Genomic DNA, 25,939 nt, shown 5'->3' with positions numbered 1-25,939 from the left:
CAGTAAAATAGGGGATCATTGCAAACAGGGGGCACGGAGAAAGGAAAAGAACCGGCGCATGTGATTTCATAATAAGCTTTATCCTTCTAGGGTGTCTCCAAACCAGAGATGGGTTCAGGTCTTGATCCAGATTCCAGGCGTCCTCATGCTTTTGGGCCTGATGCTCCTTTGTACCAGGGTCCCTTTACACCGATCTGGCAGATAAATTACACCACACTGAGGCCTCTATCAGTTCCTTTACACTTCCAGCCAAAGGGACCTTGGTGTAAAGGAAGATCAGACCTCTGATTTATTATTACAGTAGCACCCACAGGCTCCAGATCAGGCCCCCATCATGACTGGTGCTGTATGTACACCTGGTGAGACCTATGCCTGCCAAATAGACACAGGGTAGTTGAAAGGAAGGATGATTCCTCCCTCCTTTTGCAGGTGGGGGAAACTGAGGCACAGAGATGCTGCGCCTCTCCCAAGGCGGCACAGAGTCAGTAAGCCCATCTCGGGAGATGCTTGGAACCAGGGTTTGGGTTCTGGGTACATCTCTTTACTAAGCTTCAAGAACAGTGGCAGATGGGGGAGGGGAGGAGTTGGAGGGGGTGTCTACCTGAGAACTGCCATTGGGAGGAGGTCTCCCTGCTAATCCCCAGCTGCTACAGTGCTAAGGAGGCTGAGAAGGGAACTGTAGCTCAGTTGGGGGTGGCATGTCCCTTCCCTTGCCAGCTCATGAGGCAATAGCTGGCCTGATGAAATGAGACCTTGGTATCTTGAAACCCAGAGCAGCTGTGTTTTTGTTGGCTGCTGGCTGCTGGGAAGCTTTGAGGCCCCAGCTGGTGCCATGAGAACAGGCAGGGGGGAAACGCTGCACCCGGCAGACTGGCAGGATGCTTGTGTCTCTCGGAGGGGCAGATTGGTGCCTGCACTTGGCACGAGAAGCTGACTGCTCTGCCAGCAGTGTTGATTGTCAGGCCCTGGTGGCTGCTATGCTGACGCTGAAGGAGGGTGGAGTTGTGGTTAAGACATCAGTATCCGGACTCCTGGGTTCTATTCCTGGCTCTGGGAGGGGAATGTATCTTAGCGGTGAGAACAGGGGACTGGGTGCCGGAGACACCTGGGTTCTCTTCCTGGTTCCAGCGTGGTTAGAACGGAGGCGTGGGAGTCAGGACGACTGGGTTCTGTTCTCAGTTCAGCCACTGCCTCAATGTGTCCTCTTGGGTGTCCAGCCTCCTTTGTGCCTCCGTTTCTCTATCTGCAGAATGTGTTTCTCTATCTGTAGAATGTGTTACCGGGATTCAGGCTTAACTATCAACTGGTGCTGCTCTGTGTCCCCCTCCTGTGGCTGGTCTGCATGAGGGCTAAGAACCTACAGCTGCTACCCTCAAATGGCATTGCTAGGAGAGCATTCACTGGTTTCCTTTTAGCGCTGAAGTTCCCAGGTTCAATCCTGCCTTGCGGTCAGAGTTCTTAGATGTGCAGAGGAGGATTTTTGTTGCTCACTGGCTCCTGATGGGATGTTCAAATTTAGGAGCCCTCGGTGCATGTTGGGAAGAAAATGCTGAGGCGGGGCTTTCTCAGGGCCTGGTAGGGGCGGGCTGGTCATGAGCGGCTGCGTATTGGGATGTGGGGGGAAGTGGTGGTTTGCATGTTGGATGATTTCATCAGCACCCTGCTTGCCACACCCCAGCTGGGCTTGGGGTCTAAATGCATTTCCTCTCCCATGAGGCTGGATTGGGGGCAGAGCTGCAGTGGGTTTGACCGATCCCAGGCGCTTGGAGAGTTGCCACCTTCCCCTCCTGGCTCCTGCTCCTTGCTTGCAGGCTGCTGCCACCAGCTGTCACGGTCTTTAAAATAGTCACCCCCACTCAAAGCCTTGGGGAGCTAGCTTGCAAGGGGTGGTGGTGGCCCATGCCTGGGATGTCCCCATGCATCTCTGCCAACTCCCCTCAATCCACCCTGCCAAGCACACACACACACCCACCCCCTCTTCTGCTAGCTAGAGCCCTAGGTTTTTTGGCTGAGCGGGGCCTGCCAAGAATAGGCAGAGAGGGGGATGAAGATCGCCACACCGGGCATCTCCTGGGCGGTCTGGCTTCCTAGCAGACATGCTGGGCACCAGCGGCTGCTGAGGTTGCTCCCAGAAGTCCCTGAAAATGACCTTGGATGAATGAATTTGCTGGGATTTTGAAGAGCAGGGGTCTGGTCCTGAATCGAGGGTGGTCAGAAGCCTTGAATGTGAGGCCATGACCCTTTTGGGAATGGGCCGTGGGAGAGCCATTCGGGGGTGGGGGGACGGGACCGTTGCTAACTGCATCTTCTGCATGGGTGGAACCAACACTTTGTGGATCTGGACCTTGCGGGAAAGTCTCTCTCTGCAGCTCTGGGCCCATCTCTGCTTAAGATGGAGGCTTCCTTGGCACTGGAGATTCCAGCTCTGGGGGCAGTTGGTTGGGGCAAACCCCTAGTGCCTATCTCTTGGGACTCCCCACTGGGACTTTGCTGTGTGTGGGTGGGGGTGTGTGGGGGCAGGGGGGATTAAACTGGTGTCTGAAACCCAAGACCAAGCCAGAGAGGGCTGGGGTTGGTGTGCAGTGACTGTGGGTGAAACTGGGCGTAATAGACAGCGAGGGTTAGAAACAGCTTTGACTTAGAAGTGGATGGAGTGTGGGAGGTGAACCAGTGTTAGCATCTCCCGCGATTTCCGTATTTGGTGTGTTTCCTTAAATCCCCAGCTCCTGGTATCATGTGAAATATGCCTGAATCTCTGCTTTCATCTAAAATCCCCCCCCCCATGAGTTTCTCTCTCTCATGGTTGCAGAGAAAAGCTTGAACACTTGACACCCTTCTCTCTTCTCACCACACCCCCAGCCCGATTCTCAAACTCTAGAGGGCAACTAAAAGCATCCCTGCCTTATCGCTGCTTTTTAAATCTCCTGGTTTTCAAATCCAATCTCACGATTTTGCAGCGAGGGGAGGGCCCTGACTTGTGAATGTTGAAGGTGGGGGGCAGGCAATGCTGGCTCAGCCTTGTTTACTCCATACCGGGCCTCTTGCGTCTACCAGCACCGTTGTGCATCTGGCATAAAGGAACTGTTGTGAGCTGGGGTCTTGCTGGAAAGGTGAAGTCATGGGGGCTGAATGGGAACCTATGATTCTGAGGCTAGCGCCTCTGCTTTCATCTCCTGCCTGAAAGGAGCCAGTTGTGCTCCTGGTCAAACTCTGCCTTGGCAGGATCTCCCGCCCCTGAAACTCTGCCGGCCTCTCCCTGCATGTTTGGGTTTGAGGGCATCTTTTGTTGCAAAGTTAAAGGGAGGAAGGAACTGGGCATTTGAAAGATTGCTTTGTTCTCATCCTGCAGGGAGTGGAGCTGTGCTGTTGTGTTACAGGCATGTCTGGGGAAGGTGATAAGGAGCAAAATATCCTCTCGAGAAGAGGTGAAATAATCTAAATTGGGGGGACTTGTTATTCATTGGTATTATTTCAGTGGCCAACTGAAACCAGAGCTCTGATGCGCTAGGCACTGGAAGCATGCGCCATATTACTGACCCAAAATATTTCAAGCTCCCCAAAGTTGTGAGACTTGGTTTAAAAATCATACGGTTCTTTTATTTTTTTTTTAAAGGGGGTCTGTGTGTCTTGATTTGCCTTCAGGTTTGGGAGATAGTGTTTTCAAGTTTTCTTTGCAGTCTAGAAACTTTTATCACTTTTTTCAACAAATGCTGAGATTCTTGCATCATCACCTGACTCCAGAAGCTGGGGCTTTAAGGAAAAAAGTCACCGTCAATTGCAAGACTCCCAGTCAAGTCTTGGGAATCAGCAGCACTGCGTCTAATGTTAATCAGCTTCAGCTGTAACTTACAAATTGCAGTTTGGTCCCACTGCTAGAGATAGGATCTTAAAAACCCACCTGCCTGCAGGAATCACTGGGGTGGGTTCTCTGGCTTGTGCAATGCACTGGTCAGGCAAGACAATGTCATGTGATTTTTTTCAGGGGGCTTTATCTCCGAGCCCCTTGTTTGAGACACCCAAAATTTGGCACACTAACCCTACACTGAATGCCCATGAGATACAGCAATTTGCAAGACAAACCGAGGTGGCATATGGATTTTAAGACATTTTAAAAAACTATCTGCTGACCATTAAGCAACTCTCAATCTTCCCAGCAGAGCTGCAACTCTGTTATACTGGTCATACCCTTCTTTCCTTAAAATCCATGAATAAACAACCCTGAAATGGCGAGGAACATTGAGATCTGTCAGCAGCGTCTTGCATCCCGTCTGTTCTCATTATGCTCCCGTTGGCTTACCAGCCAGTCAAGTTGTGCAGAGAGACCACCTGTTCCTACCTCTGGAACAATGGCCTCCTTTGAAACTGCTGGGGCTGGTTTTTGTTGCAGATAAAGGCTGAGGGATCTTTCCCGGAGCTGGGAGACTCCTCCTTTGGGATTTGGAGGTTCATTTGTTTCCAGCTTTTTTGATCCTCTTTGTCTCTTCCTGTTAACTCCTTAGAAGCTGGAGGTTAAAGTTCTGAGGTGGTGGATTTTCCCCTGCTCCATGCCGGGTTGCTATTGGAGGGCATTACCTGTAGGGGCGTAGGGGAGAGGGGAGCTTGGCTGTGACAACTGATGGGTTAAAGAGTGAAACATGGTGAAGGTTTTTCCAAAGGGGACTAGTGACTTTTTTTGGTGGAGGAGAGACAGGACTAGTTTGAGACCCCTCAGTCCTGGTCTATACACAGGCTGCACTGCTTAAACTGTGCTGGTTTGGGTCAATCTGTGTTGGTTTAAAAAAACAAATCACACTATAGCTAGGAGTGCAACTTTCAATGGCAGACCCGGCCTGATTTCAGAAGGCGCCCTTCTGAAAATCAGGACTAGAGCAGGTCAAAGTTTCCATCCAACTTTTTTTTTCAATAGATTAAAAAAATGTTTTTAGTCAAAACAGAAATGTGAGTTGCCCCCCTCCACCCACCCTGTGAAAACCTGAAGCTGTTGAAAGGACAGTCAGATCCATGGCCCTGCTGACCTGGATTCTACTCTTGTCATGCAGGGAGTCATCGGCACATTGGATGTGTCACACTGGAGCCGCAGTCTTGACCGTGGGGGGCTGCTTGCTATGAGGACAACCAGCTGAATAATTTGCTGCTGTTGACGGTTTATATTACAGCAGCAGCAGGAGGCCCCAGCTGAGATCTGGACCCATTGCGTTAGATGCTGTACGGGCACCTGGTGAGAGACAGCCCCTGCCCCAAAGAACAATCTAAAAAACTAAGGATGAGAGGAGAACCGGGGGCTCAGTGACTTGCCCAGAGTTACCCAGTGGGAGTAGAACCCAGGTGTCCTGAGCCCCAGTCTAGAGCCCTAGACTACGCTGTCTCCCCTAGCTGGGCTGAATAGATAGGCCCTCATTCAGCCCATAGCCGGGTGCAGGAAGGAGGCAAGACACCCGTGCCCCTTATGTTGCTCTGTGCATGAGCCGTGCTTCGTGTGGATGACACTGCCCTGGAACGGCTTCCCGGGGCCAGGATGACACAGGCGTGAGCTGTGGAAATGTACCAGCATGCTCGGAGTCACCCGCATCCTGACACCTCATGGGCAAGAGGAAACCCGCCCGCTCCCCTGCCAGGGTGTTGCCAGACTGAGGAGGCGAAGTGGGTTGACTGTCTTGCCGCCTCCTACCTGTCTCACACCTCCCCCTGCCCTGAGCAGGATTACGCAGGTAGCTTTATTCAAGTTAACAGCCGCCTGTTGATGTCTGATCAGGGAACCTAGCAACTAGTCACCTGTTCGAACTCACAGCCTTGGGTTTAGCAAGCCGAGCCACTGCAGGGCATTTCCTCAAGAGTGGGAAATGGAACCCCTGGTGTCCTGGCTCCCAGTCTCCTGTTCTAGCCAGGGCCAGCTCCAGCGTTTTTGCCGTCCCAGGTCTGAGAGACCCGGTGCCGAAGAGCCGGCCATGCCGCCCCTTTCCGTTGGCCGCCCCAGGCCCCTGCTTTCTGTGCTGGTGCCTGGAGCCGAGCCTGGTTCTACCCACTCCACGGAAGGTGAGCCCGGATGTCGGCGCTCCTTACTCATTGTGGTTGCCTCTCTGCCTCCCCAGTATGCGTCTCCCCAGCTCCGACCGCCTCTGGCTGTTGTATTCTACATTGAATCAGAGCAGTTGGAACCTGGGGGATTTGTTTCTCTGAGTTGGGCTCTGAGCAGGGCTCTGAGCACTACTGTAATCTGGTGATGCTGATCCGTCCAGTTGGGTTTGTCTGCCAGCCAGACCTGCAGCCTCAGCTGCACTTCACCAAGCCGATTTCAGCACTAGCAACTCTGCTTTACATTTGAGGAGAGGGAAACTGAGGCACCAGGGGCTGGCTGCTAACACGGGGTTGGCTGGCTTTCCGGGCACTCTCAGCGGCTGGCTTCCCGGGAGGCCGAACACCCACAGTGCCCATCGAGGTCAGAGTTGGGGATAGAAAAGAGGCAGCGAGTGACTTCCCTTCTCAGCGTGGTGGCTCTGTCCTCCCGAAGTGGCTGCTTCTAGAAACATCTGCCCAGGCTGGTGGATCCCACAACGGCCGAGTGGTGACAGCGCGGCCTGAGCTATTGTTCAGAGAGACAAATGGCTGCAGAGACTCTCGGTCGTTGTCCTCCCTCTCCACCTCTCTTAGTGTTTGTTCCACTCTGCTGTTCTTGCCCCTCACACTTAGGTCTCTGATCTATACCCGCCCACAGCTCTCAGACCCTCTAATACCAGTGATCTCTGCTCCTATTGCATCCTTCATCCAAGGCTCTGAGACAGATGAATTAACCATCACAGTGCTGGTGTGTTTGTGTGTGAGTCCCCCATTGTACAAACGGGTAAACTGAGGTACAGAGATGAATGCTTGCACTGGAGGTGTGTGTGGAGTCCTGATCTCTGCCCCCTCGCCCCCATTACAAAATCATACTCTTCTCTCAGCACTGGGGATAGATCCCAGTAGTCCTGACTTCCTTTTTAAGGTTCAGGGTGAGGGGCAAGCTTTCTGGGCATCTTAGTTAGTGGTAGAATTGTCAGGCAGTGTTGTCTAGTAGTTGGAGCAGAGCTAGGAGTTAAGCATATGGAGTAGTGGCTAGAGCAGGGGTCTGGGAGTCAGTATCTCTGGGCTATATTCCAAGCTCGCCTGGCCTTGTAGGCACTTGTGCTTGTGAGTCTTTCTACCGTGAACAATCCTGTGTGACAGAACCCTGCTTTAACCGCCTGACCTCAAACCCAGCCCAAGTGCCCCGCTGACAAGTTTCATTACAAACCCAAGTGCTCAGGTCGCCTGGGCTGAATCATTTTGAGTCTTCTGGGGGAGCTGGGTATAAACTTCACGGTGTTAACCCCAAACCAGAGCAAAAAACCCCTCTGACTGGGTGAGTGTTTCTTTATTTAGCTCAGTTACGAATGCTGCAATCAGTTCAGTGCCCGAATTTGGGAGCAGTGAGAAAGTGAGTGGAAAATCTCTGATCACCAGTGCACCAGAGTCTCCTGCCTCGCCTGGCTGGCTCCTTTCCCTGTACCGCTGGCGGAACCCAGAAGCGTGAAAAAGCTACAAAGCTCTGCTGGCTGTGGGGAGAGAGCTGACAGAGAGGGCCCGGCAGTCAGCTGCCTGTGGATTGTATGTGGCAGGGAAGGATCTATCCATCCCAGGGTTGGAGGCTTCGCAGGCAGCTGCTGGCTTTGGTTCCATAGACGTCTGTCGACAGAACTCCTACATAGTTTAAGTGTGCATGCGAGGCCTGGAGGAGAGCACGTGGCATGAGGAAGAAGATGGTTTCGGAGGACTCGAGGGGAGGGGGACCAGGTCCTGTTGCTTTCTTGCCAGCCCTCTCGCTGTGTGGCAGGGGCTCTGATACCATGAGGCTGGAATGGAGGAGCAGCAGGGGTAGAGGGAAGGATTGTGGAGGAGGGGGATTTGAATGAGCAGCTTTGGGGTGTGGAGCCAGGAGTTCAAACGGCAGGGAAGCCTCCCAGGGAGGCCAGCCCCTCCTGGCAAGCCTGGCCAGGGATTCGGCTTCACACCCATTCGGCCCTGCATAACCTGATCTTCTCCCCTCTCGGAGGAAGAAGTGTCTAGTGATGCCTGGGAGTCAGGATGCCTGGGTTCTCTTCCCAGATGTGAGCAAGTTGCCTCCCCCACCACTGACTCTGTTTTCCTGTCCGTAAAACAGAGATGAGGCTGGACTCGTGGGGGGAGTTGGTGTAGGATGCCATGACAGGGTGAGCTGTTTGCAGCAGGGACTATGCTCTTAATACTCACGCTGCGGCTCCCAACCTGGCTGGGTTGCGGTTGCTACTGTAATGTAAATACTTAATAAAATCCCTCGAGAGGAGTAAAAACTTTATTTGCCTTTTAGGGATTTCGCCCACTCCTGGTGCTTATTCCTCCTCTAATGTTTTAGCCTCCCCCACTTTGCCAGGCTGATGTTACAGCCCGTCTGTGAATAAGCAGCGTTCTGGACTGATAGATGAACTGTCTCCACTGCTCAAGTGCAGCTGCTTCTGGGGAGGAGCAGGGCAGCGGTTTAAAATCCATATGGCAATGCTCTTCAGGGATTGCTTCACCTGCTGCTGAAATACAGTCGCTTCTGGGGTGGAACATGGCGGCTGCTTAACAGCTGCACAGTAACCTAACAGGGAGCAAAGTGCCCCCACATAACCCTGGTTTTATGGGGTCCTGAATGATCACTTACTGTTGGACCCTTGAAGTTTGTGTCTCAAGTAAATCTAGAAGATGTGGGGTTTTGAGGAGGCAGCATGGCCAAATGGATGGAGCAAAGGGCAGGGGCTCAGAAGATCTGGGTTCTGTTCCCTGCCCTACCACTAACCTGCTGGGTGAACTTGGGCAAGTCATGTTCCCGTTCTATGCCTCAGTTTCCCCCTCTGTAAAATGGCGATAATGACGCTGATCTCCTTTGCAGATGTGCTGAGGAGAAGTATAAAAGCATGGGATTGTTATTTTAGAGAACTAGGCCTCTCTCAAATAGGCTAGAGGAGGATCTTTTTGTCTGTCTGGAACAAAAACCACTGGCTGCTGGGAAAGCACTGCAGGCCCCTTACTCACTGCTAAGCAGTGACTGTACATCCTGGATGACTGGAGCATGGAGAACCGATTCTGCAGTCTGACTGGTGCCTCCATGAGGGGGCTTGGTCCGAGCTGATTGTTATGTTGGTTCAATGTTAGATGCTTCCGACACTGGCAGGGACCTGGCAAACTCTTTCCCACTGAGCAGCCAAAGGGGGTTCTATCCCTGGCGCTCAGAGGGGAGAGTGAGGATATTTCACAAAAATACTTTTTTGGGGGAAAGATTTCCTCCCCTTCCCCCACCCCTCATACAGCTGTTATTTTGTGTTTGTTTTTTAATTAAACTTTTTCTAGGGGGTGGAGGGTGGAACCACTTTTTAATAATAAAAGGAATCTTCCCTCACCTCTTTCCAGTTTAAAAAAGAAAAGTGTGTTTTAAATTCCCCATCCGCGCAACTAAAAATGTCAAAGAAATGGGTGCTTTTGTGGAAAACTGAGATTGTCTTCCACGCTCCGTTTTTGTTTAAATTCTTTTTCAATGAGGAAAAAGGGAAAACCCTGCTGATTTAGACCAGCGCTAAACCCTTTTTTTGAACCAAGATAACAACTTGGGGGCCTGATTGTTTTATGGAGGGGAAGGGTTGTTTACCATTCCCTAGTGGGGATGCCAGTATAAAGGGGCTATAAATCTGTGGAGGCCAGGCCAGTCCCTTGTCTGGATTCATATGGGCAACCCCATCTATTAATCTGAAGTCTTGATGGCTCCCATCACCTTTGTATCAGGCACCTCGCAATCTTTAATGGGTTTTATCCTCCTCGCACACCTGTAGTGTAGAGAAGTGCTGTTAGCATCTGCCAGATAGGTCAGTATCATCTGCCTCATCTCCCAGGTGCATGCATTGGTGTTTTATGAAGTGCTTTCAGATCCTTTTGATGGAAGGGGCAAGAGAACTTAAGAACAAGATAACGTCCCCCGTGCGTGCCCTGTGGCTGAGGATTTCTGGGGCTACTGCAGAGACCTTTATGTTTTCCGAGGATGGTGTCTTTCAGGGAAGCAGGTTTTTCGTCTTTTGAAATCCTGAGAGCTAAGCTGGGCAGAGATTCTGGTCTCCTGCACGCCGTGGAATTTCTCTTATCGGTGGCTTTTAATAATGGATTGAGTTTGCCGAGAAAGGCGTGGAAATCCCTGCTTTCCAGGTGTGGTGTGGAAGAGTTTGTTTTATGTACGAGGCTCGTATCTGGCTTCCCAACCCTGTCTCTGCTCCCGAGGGTGAGAGCTGCCTTTCTAGTCATCCTGACTGCCTAGATTCTCCACGAGGGGGAAGGGAGCTGCATTCTGAGCTCTGTTACACCATTGTGAATTTGCGGTAAATCCATTGGGCCTGATTCTTAGTCACACTCCAGGCTGCTCTGGCAGCACGAAGGGACCTTGAAGCTGATGGAAACAGCCCCATGACAATCCTTCCTGCCCAGTGTAGAGCTGGTGTAAGGGTTTTGCCCCAGTGGGTGATGGGGTGTGTGTGTGTGGCCGGAGTGCACTGTGCTGTAGGTATTCTCTGCTTCCCAGGGTCCATGAGGTACCAGAGCATAAACTAGGGCAGCCCAGGGGTTGCTGTAATTTAGGCTGGGGCAGGGTCCTGCATCACTGTGGAATATGGAATACATTGGGTTAATGCCCCTGCTGCTCCAAGCACAGGAGCAGAGCAACTGAGGCCAGCGATCTGTGGGGGGTAACTCCCTGGCTCCATGAGGATAAATTACCCCCAATTTGTGTCTGGGGGTGGGGGCGGTTTCACTTGTGGGGATTGTGCACCAGGATGGACTGCTGTTTCTGTTCCCCGTTCAGTGATGGTTGTAGGGCAGAGAGGCTCCTCTGTGGGGAGTGGGTGAGTTCCCTTCCCCCTGGGCCCTGCCTCCCACTCCCGTGTAGAGCCAGCCGAGCGATTCCTGCCTGGTACCGATTCCTGCCTGGTACCGTCCATCCCCCACTCCAAGAACTGTCTCCACGGCCTCTTCCCGCACCTCTCAGCCAAATCCCCTGCTGTGTTCTCTCTCTCTTGCCTCCCCCCTGCCCCTGTCTGATACATCTTGGGGGTGTGTGACTTTAACCAGATGTTGCATCGCTATGCAGGACCACATGCCCTGCATGGGGCAGGGGAGGAGATCTTCCTCTTCCCTGCAGAGCTGTTTTAACCTCCCACCCGCCCCAGTAGCATTCCTGCCCTCTTAGCACAGCTGCCCGCCTTGGCCCCGGTGTCAAGGGGCTGGACCTGCTTGTTTGTATCCAATGGAAATCTCTGAAGGGGTGCAGTGTGTGTTGGGGGGGAGGGGTGTATAGGCAAGCGACTGGGTTTAGGAGTTGAAGATGGATGGGTAGTGGGTGGGGATTGAGTCAGCCCCCCCGCAGGGACAAGATCTAGTCCATTTTCCCCTCTCCACCCCAGCCAAAACTCCTGGGCTACCTGCCCCTTCTCTCTTCCCATCACCCGCGTTATCAGTTCTGAGGTCGGTTAAACAGGTGTGATTCCTCTATGCCATCTCAGCTGCTCTTCATAATATCGGTGAGTCTGGTCTGACAGTCAGTCGCTGTGTCTGAACGGTGGTTGGAAGGAGGGAGGAGAACAGGGTTTATGACCCTCGTCCTGTCTGATAATCTAAGCCGTCCTCTTCATTTCCCATCCCCCTCCAGGGACTAACCTGGCTAGGAGAAGGAAAGGCCATCTGTTTATCGGAGGAGAGCTGTCAGGAAAATGTCTCATTTCCAGCAACCGTGACCCCTCCATTGCCGGGCTTATCAAATCAGTGTCTTGGGGAACACAAAGCAGAACTGAATCCAGCAACAAGGGAGGGGACCGAATGGCTCTATCTGTGGCTTGTATTACAGAAAAGCAGCTGTATACACATTCTATGTGTGTGGAGGGGGTGGGGGTGGGGTGTTTCTGTGTACAGTGAAAATGGGGCTTGTGGGCTCCCAGGGTCTGATTACTCTTCCTCCCGCACCTTTCTCCTCTCCATTCCCAATTCTGGCTTTATAATCTCCTTTAAATGGGGAAGCCTTTTAGGATTAAACCCAGTGGGTCAGACTTCACCGCTGTGCATACAAGTGCATACGCAATTCGTTTGCTCTAGGATATTGGGTATCCGGTGAGCTCACTGGTCTGTCTTACTCCAGTACCCAATGCCTTGGAGGAAGGCAGCACATCCTTACCGTGATCTTAATTTTGCATGGGAGTTGGGGAAGGAATTACTTCCTGACCCCTGCAGCAGAAAGGCAGTGCCCTGAAGGGTGAGAGCTTGATGCCCCATATTGTCAGCGGCAGAGATGAGTAGAAAATTCATCTGCTGGTTCCTTTGGGGCGCCTTCCCTCCCAAATTCTTGGGAAGCCTGAGCAACAGAGGGGGTGAGATTTTGAATTGTGAGAGCCAAGTCACCCACCAACCTTCTGCTCCTGCCGGTGGGCTGTGGCTGGGGGATTGAAAGCAACAAGGCATCTGCTCTCTGATCTTGTCAATTTCTCTCTGAAATTGTCAAATTTTAAGCTCCTCTCTCTGCTGATTGCTATCTTGCCAGAACAGAGCTAACCAAGGGTGCTAAGCGACGCTGCAGCTTTTATTAACCCGCTGGGCAGCCTGGGTGAGTTGGCTGCCTATTTGCTGAGGGGGAAGGGGGGGAGCCACATCCTTAGCTGGTGTAAATCAGTGTCGCTCCAGTTTACACCACCGGAGGATCTGGCCCACTATTTTCAAGACTGTTGCATTGCTGCACCATGGTGGATTTAAAGGTTTGGAGACAGGCTGCGGGGCTACGGTGAATTATGAGGGGGTGGAGACCCTTTCCGAGCAATGATCCTACTGGAAGTTTAGAATTGTGGTGGGCTGGTCCCCACTTTGATGCTATCCCTGCTCTGTATTAAACTGCAGTCACCAGGCTCTGCTGGGTGTTTGGCTGTTTGGTGCAAAATACCCTTTGCTGAGCCGTGTTACTTTGGACAACCCCACCGCTTAGATCAGAGGGGAATGCTGACGCTTGAAGAGCTTAGGAAAAGGAGAGGTCGGTGATCCGGATAAAGTGACTGCTTGGGATTCTGTCCTCCTGCGGCTTCTGCGCAGAGTCTGATCGGTCACCTAGCTTTCTGAGAAGTGTCTCTTCAAGTGCTTTGAGATCCTTGAGTAAAAGGCAAAAATCTCACGCCTCTTCTGCAGAGAGCTGCTGGTGTATGGGGCGTGTTATGGACACACGGGAGAAGTTCCCTGCCTATTTGGGAATCTAAATTAGACAGGGATTAGTGACCAGCGTTGTAGTAGGCAGCGAAGTCTGGTGATTGGGCACTGGGTTCAGAGTTAGGAGACCTGGGTTCTATTCCCAGCTCTCCCACAGACCTGATGGGCAGCCTTGGCCAAGTCACCTCGCCTTTCTGTGCCTCAGTTTCCCCTCCTGCTCCTTCTGTATTGTCTCTTTTTAAACTCTCAACCCTTTGGATTGTCTCGCGCCATGAGTCTGTATAGCACCTAGCGCCATGGGTCCCGCCTCTCACTGGAGGTGCTAGGTGCTTCTGTAATATAAATAATTTGCAGCTTTGGGTGTGCAGGGCGGACACGGTCTGTTGTCTCTCACCGAGACACGTGATGCGAAGCTGATTTGAAGTCAGAAATAGCTAGGACTAGGATTACTCAAACTTTGCAACAGGAAGTGACCGGCTGCCTTCCTCTTTCTGAAAGGAGAGTGCCATGACAACCTGTCCCCAGTCCAGCGCCAGGGGCTAGATCCTTAACTCTGTGGCGGCTTCCAATCTTTGTAGGGTTTGTGTTTGTTCTTCAAACCTCCAGGCCACACATGTGAAGGCCGGAGGGAGTGGGGGTTTGCGGCAAGGGTGGAGACACCTGGTTGGGTTCAAATAAAATAAAATGTCACCGGGATTAGGGCAAACTCACTAAATTCATCAGCTGTATCGAAATTGAACTCGAGTGTAGGAGTGAAAACTTTAAGCCAGGGCTTGAATGCGCAGCAGCAGCAGAACTGGAAGTCAGGACTCCTGGCTTCTCTTCCTGGCTCTGGAGGATAGTTTAGTGCTTAGACTAGGGGGCTAGGAGTCAGGACTCCTGGCTTCTCTTCCTAGCTGTGGAGAGGGAATGTGGGCTAGTGGCTAGAGCAGGGGCTTGGGAGTCAGGACTCAGGGATTCTGTGCCCAGCTTGGCCACTGGCTATCTTGGGGACCATGAGTCTCTTTGCCTACAGGCTGTAGTGTCCCGTGCATGGTAGAGAAGGCCCAGGTCTCTGTTACAATTAGTAAAAGGAGGATTGTGTGGGGCAGGAGGGACTGCGGGACCCAGACAGACCCTGTGGTTCTTTCTGGCTCCCAATCTGTGCTGCCCAGTGTCATCATGTGCAGTCTGAGGGTCCTGGCCTGAACACTGCAGTAATGGAGATTTTCTCCACTAGCTGTGGGGCATAAGCATTGGGTTTGAAACGCCGCCGGTTTGAATCTCCGTGGGGTCAGCTCAGCCCTTGGTTGGGCAGATAATGTGACTGTCTGTGGTCTCTTGGCTGAGTCTGAAAGCCCCTGATGCTTTTTCACAGCCCACACTGAGATGTCCATTTACCCTGAGTAATGATTGGCTTCTGTCTTCCACCCCAGAGGTGGCTGCATTTCAGGAGCACTCTGTCTGGGGACCCTGTGGGATATGAAAGGCACCAGATACATCTTTAAAGCATTACTAGGAGACTCGCTGCACAGTGTTTGATTGTTTTGGTTTTTTTTTTGTGGGGGTCCTTTCTTGTTGAGCATCCAAAGCCAATTCCTCCTGCCCCATTTTACACATGGTAACTCGGCCCCTCTGATCTACAGGAATAACGGGTGTAGATCTTCCCTTGGTCTGGTCTATCACACCCGGGTCTGTGCCTCTTTATGGCGTGAGGCATCCATGGCAGAGTGGGGGTGTATTTCTTAAGCAGACACACGGTTGTCATGGTTATTGGAAACAGGGAAGTACAGGAGATTTGAAATAACTGGGTGTCTTTTCCCATTCTCCTCTGTGCACTTTCTCCCTCCTAGGATCTCCATGCTGCAGATTCCCGTGGATCTGGCTGGCTTTTCTACCCCCTGCCCCTCCCCTGCCTCTTTCACCCCATCCTGGTGTGATTGTCCTGCTGAACGTCAGCTGGGTTCTGGTGACCCAATAACACCCCTTCCCCACATCTGTTTGCAGCGTCGGCCGATTTTCCCAGAACACGGGCTGGGTTTAATACCTGGATCCCCTTAGTCGGCACCATGAGCGTGAATGCAAAACGACTGGCCGAGGGAGGGACTGTCAGGAAGGCACAAGCTGGAGGGAGGGCCTCCCGGGTGAGAGGCTTCTAGGATGGTCGTCCTGTTCTCGGGCGGGCGGGGGGTCCCCGTCTGTGGAGCTGCGGCTTTAACTTTCTCTCTCTGTCGGCCAACAGAACAAAGAGAAAGAGAAGATGAAGGAGGGCAAGGAGAAGGACGCCCGCTACACCAATGGGCACCTCTTCACTACCATCACCGTCTCGGGCATGACCATGTGCTTCGCCTGCAACAAGAGCATCACAGCCAAAGAGGCTCTCATCTGCCCCAGTGAGTAGCCGCGCGTCGGCGAGTGACTTGTTCTTCAGCTCGATTTCCCCCACCCACTTGCCTGCGCCTCCTTGTTGAATCACCTGCTCCTCTCACCTAACCATGTTCCTGTCCACATCTTCCAGGTGCCGCTCTACCTCTGCCCCTCTGTCACCTCTCGTCTCTGTTTCCTTCATCCTTGTCTCCTCCTTCCTGCCTCCCGCTCCCCAGGCCTCCCCTGCCTCCCCATATCAAGCCTCACCATCTCCTCTGCTCCACCGTCTGCCCCCTTCCTCTCTCTCATCACTTCCTGCCCCCAGCTTCTCTATCTCAGCCCCCAACTCAGTTGCAACCTCCTGCCCATCCCACTGCATCACGAGCCACTCCTGGAGCAGGGAAATCACGTTCCACTCCGGAGTGAGAGTAAAACCCTCCTTCCCGCAGTACCAGGCGGCTGGCTCGATATGCCCCTGGCTACTACCCATGGAAGGGCTTAACTGGGTTGATGGAGAACAAGAGGATCGGTGTTTGAATGAGAGAGGATGCTTCTGTGTTTGCACAACTATATCTGGATGCAGGAGTGTGCTGTCCGTGGGGGGCCGTAAAGCCCCACGTTGCCTGTGGCTTGCACAAGACATCAGTGGTGTTCAGTAGGGATTCCCGGTGCAGGATGGGAGAGAGATTTTAGTGCACTGAGGAGACAGACTGTGATGGATATGCTCGATTGAATTGCATTGCCTTCTTCTACGCACCTTAGTTGTACACACGGTCCTGATCTGGCTCCAGGGGGGTTTGGTGTGTTAATTACTCCAGTTCACTGCACTGCCCGGTCAATTGAGTAGGTCCTGTGCTCTCTGTGTCTTGGGGACCTAGCGCTGTTCTTCACACCAGAATTGCTCCCGATACGTGAATCGTTGGGGGAAGCTCCTCAGTTCTGCCCTGTTAGTCGATTTCTTTTTGATCGGCCGCACGGGGAAGGTGCAAGATGCAGTATGTGAAAATCTTTGCTCCAGCGGTGAGATTTTTCCGCAGGAGTAAGCCTGGGCGATGTCAGTTATGGCTGCACTACACCCGTCTGCCGGCCCAGGTGTGTCTGTCAGGGGGTGATGTCTGATGGACAGAGCTCTGCCGGGGCAAGCACCCAGTGTAGACGCGGTTGTACTGGCGAAGCTGTGCTTTTACCAGTGTAACTTTTCGCTCCTGGGAGGTGGTTTCACTAGATGTACAGCTACATCCACCCTAAGTACAATACTCCAATACAGCTATACCAGTAACGCGCTGCTAGTGTAGACATGATTCAGCTGGAGTCACTGGCATGAAACCGATACACACCAGTGGGAAGGGGGTCTGGCCCATTGACTCCAGTGGAGCTACCCCGATCTACCCCAGCTGGGAATCTGACTCGAAGTTCAGTTGAAGGATCATGCAATGGCTTGTTCTCCAGATCCTCAAGGACAGGCTAGTGCCTGCGTGTGTGGTCGGGCCAGAACGCCGTGGATGAGCGGGAGGTCCTGTGGCTGGGAGTGGGTTTTGCCTTCCCTGTATTATGGCCGGGTTTAGCTGTTTCTGAAAGGATCATTCCCACAGCTGATGTATGGGATGGCTTATAAATAAAAAGTGTGGCTCTGTGCATACAGGCCCTGCCCAGACTCCAGCCAGCAGGCAAATCCCAGCTGTGGCCGGGAGCGAGAATGAAATTCCATCACACCACTGTGTCTCATTAACACGATGCCTTTCGATCTCAGCGGGTGGGCGTGTGGGGAGGGGGAGCAGAGATTTCATTCAGAAGCTGCAGTTTCTTTCTCATCGAGTTTAAAAGTGCTTCTTTCTCGTCGTGGAGCAGACAGGGCTGAACTGCTCAGCGCGCCCAATCCAGCTTCCAGCTGGCGTAGGATTGTTCCCTACAGCACATGCTCTTTGCCAAGGAAGACTAGCTGGGGACTTGGAAGACCTGGGTTCAATTCCTTGCTCCCTGTGCAACCTTGGGCAAGTCACTTAGCTGCTCTGTGCCTCAGTTTTCCCATCTGTACAATGGGGATAATAGCTCTGCCTTGCCACATAGGGAGAGGATAAATACATTAAAGATGGAGAGGTGCTCAGATACTCTGGTGGTGGGAGCCAGATAAATATGTGTTTGTCTAGGCTGGTTGTAAAGACCCTGAGCAATGTAGCTATCACTGCTTCTTCCCTTAGCTTCATCTCTCATGCCTAGTTCCTACCGTCCTCGGTATTTCCGCCGTCCAGATCTCTAGTCGCTGGATACAATTTTCAAAAGCACTGACGTGACTTCAAAGCCAAAGTCCCATTTTCGAAAGCAGCTCAGGGCTTGTCTGTACGGAGCGTGGGTTATTTCAGCCTGGGATCCCGTTGCCAATACCTGCATCGGAGGACGCTGTAAACGGCTGCACGGAGCTGTGCAATGCATGGTGGCAAATCCCTCACGCGCTGCCTGGCCGATGCTCTGGAATGGGGGTGATTTACCCGCTAAGGTTGCAGCAGACGTTCTTGGAGGATTTAGGTGAATGAGAAATAAGAGAGGAATAGTTCACTGGAGATGCCGGGTTGTTCCCAGTGGCTTGATTTCCAGTGGAGCTGTCTCCCATTGACTCCTTAATCAGCCTGTTTAAATACTTAATTTTCTCTCTCTGCCTCTGGGCTTGGTGGCTAGACTCTGCTTTCCTCTTTGTCCTGCCCTCCAGCCTTTTCATCAGAGATGCTAAACCCTAGATGGCTGGGTGAGGGAGTTGGTCTGGAGCGTCCCATCCCTCGGGTTTGGCATGGTGGATGTGCTAGTGACTTGGAGTCCCGCCACCGACCCTATGGTCTGACCCGCTCTCTTGCTCTGTTCAGGGGATGGGGCTACACCCAGGCGGGTCTGAGGGCAGAGTTCTGCCCTTGTGTTGATTTTTGTGGTACAGGGGACAGGCTAATGTGTGTGCAGCGGTTCAGATCTCGTGTGCGTGCATCTTGGCTATCAAGTGAGAGGGTGCATGCTGTATGCAGTTGGGTTGTCCCAGGGTTTGGCTGTCCCTTTCTGATGGGAGGCGGCTGGGATGCCATGGGGACAGCTAGCCATTGCATCAGCCCTGCGTGTTTCCTTCCTGCCACTGCAGGATCAAAGCTGAGTGAGTTTGAGGAAAGCAGATTCCCATGGACAAGGGAAATTCGTATGTAACTCTCCCGGGATTGCTTTGCCGCCTCCTGGTATCCCGTGGGCCATGTCTATAGAAGTTAACCTATTCTAGAGTTTAATACTTGTGCCCATCACTGTGGTATCTGGGCAGCTGTTGATTGCAGCCCTACTGCTTGCTTGTGTTTGGATCTTGCTCCTTTGTTTTTTTAGGGAGATGTTAAAACTTAGGCTGATCATTAAAGATTCCTTTACACAAGAGAAGAGATGCTAGCCCCAGGGGCCTGGCCAAATTCTAGCTCATCTTGCTCCATTCATCTGACTCCAGCGTTCCTTCCTCTGCCCTGCAGTTTCAATTGGATGCCTTCTTCCTGTCCAAACACACCTAAGGATGTTGCTGTATGGCTGCTAACCAGCTGCCACGTTGCGCCCCAGAGGTGGACACACTTCGGTGGCGAGCAATACTGTAACTGCAGTGCGCTGGGATGGAAGACGGCGAAGGGGCGTAAATACAAGCTCTGGGTGTTATTGTAGGTGTGCCTGGAAAGAGGTCTGTTTGTGGTTCGGAAGCGCTATGGGGCAGGGACTGTCTCTTAGTTCTCTTTGTACAGCACCGAGCGCTGTGAGGTCCTGCTCCATGACTGGCACTACCACAATATAGAGAACGAGCTACCAGGTGCTCTGGAAGAGGAACTCGTTGGAGACTTGGGCCTGTCTCTGAGAAGCCATGTGCGTATAAGGAGGTCCCATGCCCAGCCCCTAGTGCGGTCAGTCCCTATAACCTGCCTCCTGCAGGCCGTGCTGTCTCGAGCGTTACCTGGCTTTGCACAGGGTTCCTGAGGCTCGCCGGCCCTGCAGTCTCATGGGATTAGTGCGGAGGAGGCCAGAGCGCTGCCGGTATTCTCTCCTGGCTCCCAGCTGAACGGTACAGATGTACGGAACGTTGTTCGTTTCCTGTCGGGTTCTCCGGCGGGTGGGCGGGGGAGGAGATGGAACGGCTTCCCTGCGGATAACGTGCTGAGTCACCCAGTGGGAGGAATCCCTCCCCACTCTGCTTTCAGGTGTGACTCTCACCCGGCTTCTGTTTCCCCTCCGAAGCAAAATCAGGGCTGGCGACAGATTGACGCCCTCTATCTGGCTATCCCCCATGAGCAGCAGCAAAGCAAGCTTCCCCATCACCGGCCTGCGGCTGCAGATTAGTCCTGACCCGAAAGGGTTAAGGGCGGCTGTATGGGGCGTTCGCCCTTTCTGCTGCCTGGTTACTGCATGTGCATGCTTTGCCCTAAGGGAAAGGAGTTGGTGGGTCCCAGCCGAGGGTTTGCATTTCAGAGGGAGCTGGGGGCCGTGAGCCATGAAGCTCCTTTGGAAAATCTCATCCCTTGATGGCCGAGATAGCGCTTAGAGGACCCAGGTGAGATCGAGACCTTGCTTTGCCAGGCACTGAGAGGCTGTCCCCCAGCCCTGGAGCGGAAGGTGTAAAGAGATGAGGCAAACAAAGCTGGGGGAGGCGCAAAGAGGGAAAAGTGACTCTCCCAAGGTCACGGAGCAGGTCAGCGGCAGAGCTGAGAATCCCGACTCCCAGCCCAGCGCCCTCCCCACTAGCCTGCGCTGCCAATCCCTGATTGTTACCACCATGGGCTGGATTCCGGGTCCTGCTTTAAATTCTCACACACCCCCCCTCAACCCAAGCCGCGCCAGGTTAACGTATAACTGGCCAGTACAGATCCAGCTCCTCTGTGCCAAGAAAGAGCAGACGGGCTGTAGCTGTGCAGCTGGGCAGGAATGTTTGCAGATATCTGCTCCCCCCTCTCCCCGTTGGTCAGAGACTCTGTGGTGGTTAATAAATAAACACATGAAGCGGCAGCAGCTATTGTTCTCTGTCATTCCCATCCATTGCTGGAGTCTATCCGGCATCTGGTCACTGGGCATCTTGTATATTTTGTGTCTGAACCTCCGCCAGTCTAGTCTGCCCCGGCTGGGATGGGTGGAGCCAGGGCCGCCTGTCTGGTCCCCCCCATCCCCAAGGCTGCAGTGAGGGGTACCGCCAAAGAGCTAGCGGTCTGTATGGGCAGCTGGCAGCCATCCCAATGCAGGCTTCTGTCTGCAGCCGCTTCTCGCAGCAAGCTCCCTGGTGCGTCAGTTTAAACTGCTGCAACTGTCTCACGGACACCAGGCCTGGTGGGAGCAACACCCAGCTGTGCCAGGTGGGAAGGGAAGAGGCGATTTGGGAGCTGAATCTAGACTGGGATTGTAGCCTTGTTATAAAACAGGAGCTGAACAAGCCCGCTGGGAGAAGGGCTGGTGACTTCACTTTTAGCTGGCTGGGGGCTGCTCCCCGAATCCCGTCCAGAGTCCCACAGTCGCAGCTGTTCCCAGCCTAGACGGCCCGCTGCTTCTCAACAGCTGCTCTGGCTGCGGGCTCAATCGGGGTCTTGTGTCTGCAACATCTGCCTGCAAAGCAGCTGCCAGCTCTGGGGTAAACAGCTTTCGTCGCCCTTCGGAGAGGATCTCACCCGTGGGAAGAGAAATGGAGTTCTCGTTCCCCGCCCTGCTCCAGGATCCCGACCCCATGGCACGGGGAGGGGGAGGGGAAGGTCTGCTCTCTGTCGACCCCTTAGCACCTGCCTGCATCCATCGCATTGCAAAGCTGTTGCCTGACAGTCAGTCAGAAAAGTGGCTTGGTTGGAAATGCGATCGTGGAGCGGCCTGTGTTTCCAGCAGTCACAGGTCACGTGACGAGCCACCGGCTCTGCCCTGGATCTGCCAAACTGCCTGGGTGTCCCAGCAGTAGCAATGGAAGCTTGCTTGGCATTCCCTTGATTCTGCTACTGCTGGTAGGATAGACTGCAGCTTGCTGTCCCCTAGCTGGGTCAGCTCATGTATAGGGAATGGGAAGAAACAGCTGTAGATGCTATGGGCACGTGGCTATAAGCAAACAGGGCTATAAACCCTCATGCTTCAGGGCACAGAGCAACCTCTGATAGGGTCAGGAGGAAATGTTTCCCAGGGGCAGGTTATTGTGGAGCTGCAGGAGTCTTGCCTCTTCCTCCAAAGTGGCAGATGCTGGTCACTGTCAGGCCCGGGAGACTGAGCTGCATGGCCCCTCAAGTCTGATGACGATTTTTTGTATTTAGAGCAGAGCTTAGAGGCCCCAAAAGAGAGCAGGGCCTCCTGGCGCTAGGTGCTGTACATGCACAGTGAGTGACAGACCCTACCCCAAAGAGCTGAGAGTCGAAATAGGCAGGACAGACAAAGAGAGGATTCTTTTCCCCCATCTGTGAAACGGAAAGCTGAGGCCCAGAGATCTCCCGAGTTTTAACCCACCGCTTTACCCACAAGCCCACCCTTCCTCTTACTGAGCGGCTGGGTGGCTCCGAGGGCAGAGGGTGGTGTTTCAGTGGGTGTGGTTCAAAGGGCAGATCCTGCTCGCCTGGCTTGTGCGTTTCTAGGCACTGAGAGAGGAGACTGTCCCATGCGTAGGCAGCGAAATCGTGTCACTGCTAGAGGCCATTCCCGATCAATATGGCCCGTTCCACGTGGGCTGACGTGCTGGCAGCAGCTCTGGCTACAGCAGATGGGATGAGACGGGCTGTCGTGGTGTTTTCTGCCATCCTTCCTTCTCTCCTGGTGCATGATGAGGACCGCCTTTGCATTTAATTTTATGGCTTTTGAGTGCAACAGTTCACGCTTTTTAAAAAACCTGGCTCGGGGTGGTGCCTACAGGCCTGTTCTGCTTGGGGCTGAAAACCCACCACAGCCCCTACCTCCTCTTTGAGGCTTTTCATCAGTAGATCTCAATGCATTTTAGGATCGTGATCCCTATCTTACAGTTGGGAAACTGAGGCACAGGGAGAAGAAGTGACTTGCCTAAGGTCACCTGGGAGGAGATCTGGGAATAGAACCCAGGTCTTTGGAGTCCCAGTCAAGTGCTCTGGCCACTAGGCCCCACTGATGTTTATATGAAATGGCCCCTGCCCCAAATAGTTTATAGTCTAATGAACCCCTGAACACGAGGCCTGGTTCTTGTCCGCAGTCTGGACTCTCTAAATCACTCCGGCCGTGTAAATGGCATAAATGACACCGGCACCTTCTTGACGGCCTCCTTACCCTGCCAGAGAGGTGCAAGGGAGTCATCAGTAAAGTTGATGATCAGGTCCTAGGAAGGGTAACACTGGATCAGAACTCGGGCCGTGAGTTTCTAAAAGGACTCGTGATTTTTGGGAAGCCCGACTTGAGAAGGGCCTGGCTCTCGGAAAGCGCTGAGCACCAGTTCTCCCAAAATCTAGCGCATTTGGGGCATCTCAAGGTGGGTACCCAAAATCTCAACCCCCCTTTGGAAAATCTTCAATGCAGGTTTCCTCCCCCTTATCTCTGGTCAGACTCCCTCTCCCAGTGACCGGTGAAATGTTGTTATTTCCTAGCTGGGCTGCAGTCGGGTTAGTTTTAGGCCATTTCCCCTGCTTTGATCTCATTGTATTTATGGAAGTGAACAGCCCCGGGGGGCCAGCCTGGGCATTGTCTAGCCAAACTGCTTGATTGTGTTCTCCAGACTCCGCCTTTTCCCGCATACACAGAAAGTTCGTGATTCTCAGCTGGTGTGAAGCCATGGTAGATCCCCCGACTTTGTGTAGCGATGTGGCATCTGGCCCATGGAATCTAGGGCAGTGTTCCTATCCCTGACGTCCAACCTAGTGGTGGTTCGTCTGTTCCCCCAGTCGTGGTTCATTAGATCTTGCTACATAGGATCAGGCTTGGCTGGTACTGGGACAGGAGACCTGTGTAGAGTGAGCAATAGTGTAGGAAGTGATGCCCGTGAATCAGGTGGTGATGCCATCCATGCCCGGCTGTGTGGAAGAGAAGTGTCAACTTCTGGGAGGGGATATAGCTTCATAGACTCCAAGGCCAGAAGGGTCCATTGTGATCATGTTGGCCAGGGGTTCTCCAACTTCATTGCACCACGACCTCCTTCTGACAACAAAAATTACCACACGACCCCAGGCAGGAGGACGGAAGCCTGAGCCTGCCCGAACCCCGCTGCCCTGGGTGGGGGGACCAAAGCCGAAGCCTGAGGGCTTCAGCCCCTGGCAGGAGGCCTGTAACCTGACCCCTGCCACCCAGGACTGAAGCCCTCAGGCTTCAGCTTCATTCCCTGACAGTAGGTCTCAGGCTTCAGCCTGGACCCCAGAAAGTCTAACTCTAACCGTGGCGACTCCATTTCGCGACCCACCGTTTGAGAACCGCTGATCTAGTCTGATCATCTGGATGACACAGGCCAGAGAATTTCCCCCAAACAGTTCCTGGAGCAGATCGTTTAGGAAAACATCCAACCTTGCTTTAAAAATGGTCAGTGATGGGAGAATCCGCCGGGACCCTTGGTAAATTGTTCCAGTGCTCAGTTACCCTCCCCTCTGTAGACTGATCACGTCACCCCTTCATCGTCTCTTTGTTAAGCATAAATAGATTGAGTCTATTGCGGTAAGGCCTGTTTTCTAACCCTTAAATCATTCTTGCAGCCCTCCTCTGAACCTTCTCCACCATCCTCCTTGAAAGGCTGATACTGGCCTGGTCGTCGAAGCACGGTTCTGGCTTCTCAAGGTGGTTGTGTCTCCTGGTGCTTTTTGCAATGGAAGGGATGTCAGATCTAGTGTCCTGGCCAGATTCCAGTTTTAAAATCCCTTCCAGAATGATTCAAGAGACCTGGGGAGGAAGACCCCCAGATCTTATGGGAAACCAATGGAAACTGAGCCAATCCCAGTCTCTATACAGCCCACAGGACTCTGCTTCCCATCCTGCACAGTGGTGGGTTTTTCTGCATTGCCTAGTGGCGGTGTGCCTACATGAGACAGTTGCGTGAATTTAAATCAGTGCAAACCTCTGGGTAGATGCTCTGACTTCAGTTTAAACCGGACTTATTTAAGTCGATCAGGAACTAGTGTGTCCACGCATCCAATTTGGGTGAAACTGGTATAGATTCTGCCCTTAGCATTGGCTGCCAGTTAGTACTGGGTGAAATAACTGTTTCCAGTCATGTTGTAATAACCCCTAGCTCTTCTCAGCCACAGATCTGAGACTGCTTTACAAAGGGGGTTAGTTAGTATCATGGTGAAAATGAGGCACAGAGAGGGGAAACTGACTAGCCCAGAGTCACTCCTGGGGCCAGTGGCAAAATGGGGACTAGAACCTGGGTGTCCCGAGTCCCAGTCTAGTGCTCTAACCACTAGGCTACTCACATCCATGTGGGTAACAGCTGTGTGACAGTATGCTGACATGTCATCTGAGGTTCAGCCATGGCTAATATGTGACTCCTCTGATGTTGCTGAAATTGATCCTTTTTTTCCGGGTGCAGGAATGGAGCCTGGCCTATGCCCACGGTGCTCTAGTCCTTTATACATTGTGACTGATTATCTGTGGGTGTCTCTCCTCACACTCCTGCGCGGAGACTCCTGGAGTACAGAAGTACTGGGACAGGGTCCTGCCTGGAAGACATTGTCCAGGAAGCTGAGAGGCCTGGGCCCTAGTGGGGTAACTAATCTGGTGTCTGTGGAGCAGGCCTGTTTGCAGGAAGAACACAGCGACCAATTACCCAGGTTGTTCAGTTATGTGATGAGCTGTTCTCCCTCTGCAGGCAAGAGGTCCCTCTGGGTCCTACCTCGATTCTGGCTCTCACGAGGTGACTCTGTGGTATTGGTTCAGGTCAGATTCTGCAGTGTCACTCCCCACCCTTCTGCCGATCAAGTCAGCAGCTCGCAAAGGGCTTTCATTTTAGTTTTGCAAATGATTTCAACATCCTTGTGCCTCAGGAAACCACTGAGATCCCTTGGCTTGACGCAGCAAGGAGAGTGCGCATGCGAGGTGTGTGTGTGTGTGTGTGTGTGTGTGTGTGTGAGAGAGAGAGACAGACAGACAGGGAGGGAGGTGCCTCTGAACACAAGTTCCTTTTTAACGCCACCATTTGGCGGAGGTGTTCGTGAACTAGTTGGATCTCTGTCTGTCTGTGTGAGCCTTAGGACGTTTGCTCTCCCCACCTCCCCCACGGAGGGCAAACAGAAGCATAGAGGGAAGCTTCCATTAACTCTCTAACCTTCCTGTGACACCAGGGTAACTGACGCAGGGATGTCTGCCTGGGTCTGCAGACAGCCTGAAACAGTAGCTTGGAGGGGTGTGAATGGCCCCGTTCATCTTGGTAGCATGTTCACTCTGCAAACCTAGC

At 52.9% G+C, this 25,939-nt stretch overlaps 1 protein-coding gene across 3 annotated transcripts in view; it reads left to right on the top strand.

Annotated features, from left to right (window-relative positions):
* ARHGEF2 (Rho/Rac guanine nucleotide exchange factor 2) overlaps positions 1 to 25,939 on the top strand; it is a 118,232-nt gene that overhangs the window by 61,653 nt on the left and 30,640 nt on the right. For all 3 annotated transcript variants that reach the window (XM_050930660.1, XM_050930661.1, XM_050930662.1), the window contains one exon: positions 15,470 to 15,620. In XM_050930660.1, the coding sequence (XP_050786617.1) occupies positions 15,470 to 15,620 (151 nt within the window). The remainder of the gene's footprint in view (positions 1 to 15,469; positions 15,621 to 25,939) is intronic.

Source organism: Gopherus flavomarginatus, chromosome 20 (assembly GCF_025201925.1).
Source record: "Gopherus flavomarginatus isolate rGopFla2 chromosome 20, rGopFla2.mat.asm, whole genome shotgun sequence".
Classification (NCBI taxonomy): Eukaryota; Metazoa; Chordata; order Testudines; family Testudinidae; genus Gopherus; species Gopherus flavomarginatus.
The sequence above is the reverse complement of the archived record's forward strand: the minus strand, read 5'-3'. Positions and strand labels throughout refer to the sequence as shown.